Here is a 6,546-nt window from a genome sequence, read left to right as displayed (position 1 = left end):
CATGAAAAAAAATCAGCATAAGAGGGAACAATGACCCTAAAACCCAAATGTGTGTGGTTTTTTTCCCTATAAACTGCTTTCCAGTAGATTACTATGGATTGTTGCTTCACCCAGTTTGAGGTCCAAAGCAGAAATAAACATTAAGTGGCTACATTTGAGATATTTCATTGTCTAAACGTTAAGTCAAAAAAGAAAAACAAAAAAAAAAACTACAATTCCCTAAAGCGCCTGGGAGTCGGGATTCAACCAATGACTGGCAGCAGACGGCGTGACGGCACTGGCTTTGGTCCATTTATGTGCGCGCCCGCTACGCTCGCGCAGAGGGCTCGCGGTAAATTCTGAGAGAGAGGAGGACAGCACCCACAGCTTGTAGAAGGTGGGTGTGACAGACAGCATCTTCAGAGCAGAAAGGAAGTCCACAGGAATTATTTGGTTCGTCTGTAAGTAGAAACATTGCCGAATTAGAGAGATGCAGGCGAGACAAGTAAAATAGTTTAATGGAGTCGTTATTTTTTGGACAGTTTGTTCGATTTTTTTTTTTTTTTCCTTCACCGTTTTTTTGTTTGTTCTGAATGGTGTGTGTGTGTGTCTGTCTCTCGCTTCTGTTAGCGTAGCACGTGAGCTAACTAACATTGCATCTGTCAGGTTGTTGGTAAATATCTTCAACCTCGTGAGACACTTTTTTTTATGTATAATTTTTTTTTAAAATTAATTGTGGGTTTATTTCAACCAAGAAATGAGCCAGAAACGGCGGTCGTTGCGGCTCTTTTTGGTGGCTGGTTGGCGGGTTGTTAGCCTATTGTATGGTGTGAGACACTGGCACAGTTGGCACAGACGGACAGACAGACAGGACAGACGTGGAGGACTTTCATGTCATGTGAAATGTGTGTGCTACAGCGACATTTGGTCAGTTCTTACTCCCTCCTCGGCTGCACCAGTATGTGAGAAAAGCTTTATTATTCACACTTCTGTGGAAGTGACCCGCTTTCAGCTCGTCTTTTGTTTGCAGCTGCCCGTCACGTTGCTGTCAAAAGCGCCTTTGTTTGATGCTGTTTGTTATGCTTGAGCTAATCACACCAGCAAGCTCACTGAAAACTGATGGAAAAAAAAAAATGAAGGACACATATTGTCATTGTCAGCGAGGACATTGTGTAGACGAAGTCGGTCAGCAGTTCACCAAAAATGCCAGCCGTGGGTGTCATTTTGGTATGGCAAGGTGTGGGCATTCACCAAAACCTCATTCTACTTATGCCCAAATCAGATTTTGATCAACTGTTCTTGGCATTATGTGGCAAAAGCAAGCAACCTTCAACGCCGCCTTTTTTTTTTTTTTTTTTTTTTTTTTAGCAAGTTGGTAGCCTTTATGAAATAATAGGGGAGGGGTCTTCTCGGTCAGTACACCCAGCTGATTTTTGGTGATCGCTTGACTCACATGAACGACTCGACCAGAAAACGGGACAGCTGTTGTGGCTGCTCCCGCATTCTCAGATGTAAATCAGTTTATTTAAAAAAAAAAAAATCTATTACTAGAATTACATTAGAGCAACAGGATCCACTTATTCGAGCTGGCGTTGCGTGCTTGGTCGGCTGTTGTACACTTGTGTATCCACCCCACCCCACCCCTCCCCTCCCCTCCCCTCCTGCAGCTCAAACAAACGGTGCAAGGAACAGGTGCTCCCTGATCATTTTCCCCGGATACGCTCATTGCTCACTAATCTCATTTCAGACGGGGCATATTGGCTGTGTAGAGGGCCGAGACCAGGCCTGTCTGCACCTGGCACTGCCTGCTGTACCCACCCTGATCACAGCCCTTTGTTTCAACAAAATGTGACTTGTGTCGTTCATTAACAGTTAACGCGGCGGTAGGTAGGCTTTTGAAAAGCGCCCCCGCTCTCCAGTGTCCGAAAAGATTTGATCGCTTGCTGATCTGAATGTCAATGCTGACACAAGTTAGAAGATAAACAATGGTGTGTGTGTATAACATGCAGGCAGTGAATACCGGTGCCGTTGTGTGCGGATTGATGGGCGGTGGTTGGTTGCGGTACTGAAGAAAACCGCGTGGTGTCGCCATTTGGCTTTATTTTTAGCCTTCCTTCTCTTGATTGAGGTGGTTGCATAGGAAATGGTGTAAAAGATCGGCTAGAGGTCATTGATTTTCGAGCCATCTATAGACAGTGAATAACAATCGCAACAGTCTGACCTTTTTTTATATTCCCTCTTCAGGTAAATTGACCTGCAGCACACGCTTGAGATGGCAGCCTCTGAAGGTGAATTATATCTTTTTAGATAAAAATCAAATGCAAATCATTGCTGAGTAATGGTTCACTTTGCCTAAACACAACGTTTTACCTCTTTGTGTGTCAAGATATCCAGGTCAAGGAGCTTGACAAGCGGGCCTCTGGCCAGGCCTTTGAGGTCATCCTGGCTGCTCCTGCTCCAGATGCCAAGGGCGACTTCCCCCTGTCTCCTCCCAAGAAGAAAGATGTCTCACTTGAGGAGATTCAGAGGAAGCTGGACGCTGCAGAAGAGAGACGCAAGGTAAAAAGTCATGCCATGTAACAAACTTTGAGCCCAGTGTGTCTTTTTTAAATTTAAACTACAAGCTGTTTAAATGTGAAATCCTTCAGTTTCTTTACAGATTGGGATCATCAGCATAGGAATGCTTGTGGTGGATGTTGGGTGGGGAAACTAAAATGTGATGAGCTTGGAGCGAATGTTTTGTTTTTTATTTTTATTTTTTTAAACCATCCTTTCTCCAGAACCATGAAGCCGAGGTTCTGAAGCACTTAGCTGAGAAGCGTGAGCATGAAAAGGAAGTGCTACAGAAAGCTATGGAGGAGAACAACAACTTCAGCAAGATGGCTGAGGAGAAGCTCAATCAGAAGATGGAGGCCAACAAAGAGAACCGCACAGCCATTATGGCAGCGATGAATGAGAAATTCAAGGAGAAGGTCAGGCAGTATTTGAGTTAATGTTAAAAGGATAAACTTGTACCATTTTTCCACCAGGAATGTTGAAACTTAACATTTCATTTTTCCTGCTCTTTTAATAGGACAAGAAATTGGAGGAGGTGCGGAAGAACAAAGAAACCAAAGAGCCCACCTCAGAAGAAGGCACTTCGGAAGACTGAAACATACAAACGGGGGATTGTATAGGGTTTTTTACGTATCCAAAGATTGATTTATTTTTTGTTCGGCCAGTATTTTTGTTGTGTTCACTACCCACCTTTTTGAAATAAGACATACAAGTTCCACTTTGTGAATTTTTCAATTCTCCTGCTATAAGTGTACTTGCGCTGGTTTTACATGTGGATACTTTCCTCCCTTTGAGTCTAATCCATTTGATATGTAGCTTGTCAGTGCAGCTTCTGCCCTTTTTGAAAATTAGCAGTGTGTACTTACCCTTTTTGAGGAAGCATGTTTCTATGCATAGGTCTTTTATTCCTGCCTATTTCATAGTGCGTTTTGAAAATGTCCCTGTGAACCACACCTGTTCTCGGCACTTACTGTATATTTAAAAAAAAAAAAAAAAAAAAGTAGCATCAGTTTTGATTAAGGCGTTGGCTGTTATACACGCAGGTGTTTAGTGCAGCTTTGCTACCGAGATTCTACCAGTTTGTCGCTGCAGGTCATGTTTTGTGCCACTGCTAATTTGCTTTTGTAAAAATATGGGGTTGTCTTCAAAGCACATGACTTCTTGCTGTATAGCTGTGAATTAACATGCCAGACATGGAAATGGATGCCATCTTGAACATCAGTGAACAGGGGTCTACACATGGAATGCAAAAGAGCAATACACTTTGGCATCTCAATAGATACAGTGGCTAGTTGACTTGAACTGTTGTACTAAAACAAATAAAACAAAAGCAAAATGTAAACACACAACTGTGTCTTATACTATATGGCTGCTAAGGGCCTACTACATAAGATGATAAGTTGAACTATAATGCATAGTCTCAATGAGCAAATCCAGCTTCTACCAACAAAAGGTGTCCATGTCCTTAACGGCTTTGAGCAGGCTGAGGCCTCCAGTCGGTGAGACTGCACTTGTACATTGTAGCCTATGTTTAATGGGTTTTAATAACATGACACTAAACCATAAAAAATAGCCATCTTTTGATATTGACATCGCCCTGTGAGTTAACATATCACTCATACTATTTATAGAAATCGACGGCTGGGTATATTATGAAAATGAACTGTACTGTAAGGCTGCTCAAATGTATTTCATTCCTTGCCGGAGGAAAGGTGGAAAAACTGGCCAAGGACCCTCAGTATTAATCACGTTTTCCAACTTCTGTCAGGTATTTTAAATAGTGGATCATCATCACAAATGCCACGAATGAATACCTGATGCTACTGCTTTGAGAACCACAAAGGCCGACATCTTGAAAGATGCCACTCTTCCAAGTTTTTGGTGATTTGGTCTGTATTGGTGACATCACTACCCATGATCACACCTAGCCTGTTGTTTGGGACAGCATCGTCCAAACTGCAGTCTTTGTCTCCCTCTGCTGGGGATTTGAGTCTTGGGTGTGAAAAAGGCATTCTAAAGAGCTGAATCAGGAGTCACGCCTACACGTTTGTTGAATATGGTATTTATTTTATTCTGGCTAAAAAATGTAAAACATTCAAGGAATCTGAATATTGCTACAGATTTGAGAACAAGAGCAAACCTTAAATAACAGAAACAAGACTCATTACAATAAGATGCAAAGTACTGAGTTGTGCATAAATTATAAATGGATGTTTAGATAATTGTCTTTATATGGAGTTGGAAACTGGTGCAATGAAAGAAAGGGTATATTAAGCTGGCGTCTATAAGATACATACATGTAAGTAAAAAGGTGTATTTCAGTAAAAAGCTGAAAAGTATCTGGTCATAAGCTAAATTTTTGAATGATTCACTTAAAAAAAAATAAAGGCCATCTTAGTTCATGTCAAGTCAAGTCATTTTCATAAAGCCTGATTCAAATTTTGTCTCAGAGGGATTTACAATCTGTGCACCATATGGCACCCTCTATTCTAAAGCCCCTTGATTTGGTTAAAGCAACACTCCCAAAAAACCTTACCAATGAGGGCTGCTGCTCTGATAGGCAGCCATACTGAAGGAGAGACATATCTGCGGTGGTGCAGGAATTATACGGACCATCTCCCGCCATTCACACCAAGTACAGCCTCCAAATTTAAAAGTACCTATGTATTAGCAACACATTGTGCTTAAAGTATTATAAGTAAAAAAGCAGAATAGCCCCTGTGTTAAAGTGGTCGGTTGAAGGGGAACTAACTCTAACTGCTTTATAAACTGCTTGGTTGTTTAATCTACAACAATGAACCATATATCATGAACTGATCATATGTTTTGTATGTAAACTCTTATTTTGAAAAGTGACTAGTAACTATTGTTCTTAAATAGATGTAATGGATTAAAAAGCACACATTCAAAATCACTCAGACCAATGGGGCCAATCTTGGTCAATCTAGCGCCAGCGTAATACTGGGTTATCTTTGTAGCATAAAATGGAAATACTCAATTATATATACCTCAAAATTGTAGTGAGGTACAGAATTTGAGTAAATGTAAATCATTACTTTCCCCTACTGCACTGTTGTCAGGCACAATGTCTACATACACACTACAGCAGTACCTGAATGGTGTGTTTTTTTTGTTCATATACTGTTTATACTTATTCTTGTACTATTTGGGGAGATTATGTCATACTTCAAAGTTCCGTTTTTATATTGTAGGAATTGGAATTTTATGTTGTTCTTTTTTAAGAGGCCAGTAGAGGGCAATGTTGTTCTCTCTGTCTTTCTCTCTCTCTGTCTGCCTCCCTCCAAATATCTATGGTATCAGTTAAAATGAGGACTACTTTTTAATATCTTGGATTAAATCCATCTCTTTGTTTAGTCTAACAGATCACAGCAGGAAATTATCCAAGCTCCTCACTAAACTGTAATAATTTCTGTTTAGTTGCATCACATACTAACTTTGAATGAGTAATTGACTATAGATTTCTCAAACTATACCCTTATTGCATATGGTTTGCTTCCAGGTCCTGAACTGCAGAACTATACAGTAGGCTGAGTGTGGCGTTCACTTATTTTACTTAAGTAAATGTAGAAATACCGCAACGGTAAAGTACTCAATCAGATATAAGATGCCTGTTTTCAGTTCATTCAAGTAAAATGTACAAGTATTATCAGAAAAAATGTGGAATATTCAAGACTGCATTGTAAGTTGCTGATAAGTGGTGTTGTAGACCACCTCCTATGTTGAGTGATGGTCTTTCCAGTTTGACGCAGATCGCTTCTCTCACTCTCCTGCCAAAATGTGTAAATTGCTTTCCTCAAATGAGTAACCCTTGTGCTGCAGATGTAAGTGGACTGCTGAGTCCTGACCTGAGGAGTTGGATCTCCTGTGTTGTGCCATGCATTTGTGAAGCGGCTGTTTTGATTCCCCAAGGTGTAGTTTTGTGAAATCTTCACTGCATTGATCTGCTTACATTACATTGCTCTGCTTATGTCTGGGTGTTTTGTCCGTAGG

General features: G+C 40.7%; 1 protein-coding gene across 3 annotated transcripts; it reads left to right on the top strand.

Moving 5' to 3' along the window:
- The first annotated feature begins 285 nt into the window (after positions 1 to 285).
- On the top strand, positions 286 to 3,877 carry LOC120786926 (stathmin-like). Of its 3 annotated transcripts, none has more exons than XM_040122719.1 (5): positions 286 to 376; positions 2,224 to 2,267; positions 2,366 to 2,538; positions 2,760 to 2,951; positions 3,053 to 3,877. In XM_040122719.1, exons 2-5 carry the CDS (start codon positions 2,252 to 2,254, stop codon positions 3,128 to 3,130), a joined length of 459 nt encoding a protein of 152 aa, XP_039978653.1. In that variant the 5' UTR covers positions 286 to 376; positions 2,224 to 2,251; the 3' UTR covers positions 3,131 to 3,877. The 3 variants fall into 3 exon arrangements, with proteins under 3 accessions (XP_039978653.1, XP_039978654.1, XP_039978655.1); XM_040122720.1 differs by having other exon boundaries at positions 320 to 440; XM_040122721.1 differs by lacking the exon at positions 286 to 376 and adding an exon at positions 1,842 to 1,862.
- The last annotated feature ends 2,669 nt before the right edge of the window (positions 3,878 to 6,546 follow it).

The sequence above is a fragment of the Xiphias gladius genome, chromosome 24, assembly GCF_016859285.1.
Source record: "Xiphias gladius isolate SHS-SW01 ecotype Sanya breed wild chromosome 24, ASM1685928v1, whole genome shotgun sequence".
Classification (NCBI taxonomy): Eukaryota; Metazoa; Chordata; class Actinopteri; order Istiophoriformes; family Xiphiidae; genus Xiphias; species Xiphias gladius.
This window is presented reverse-complemented; position numbering and strand designations above follow the sequence as displayed.

What these genes read in the sequence shown, in the direction of transcription:
- LOC120786926 (XM_040122719.1), top strand. An exon ending in CTGCAGAAGAGAGACGCAAG is followed by an intron (nt 2,539 to 2,759) that starts GTAAAAAGTCAT and finishes TCCTTTCTCCAG; the next exon opens with AACCATGAAGCCGAGGTTCT. An exon ending in ATGAGAAATTCAAGGAGAAG is followed by an intron (nt 2,952 to 3,052) that starts GTCAGGCAGTAT and finishes CTCTTTTAATAG; the next exon opens with GACAAGAAATTGGAGGAGGT.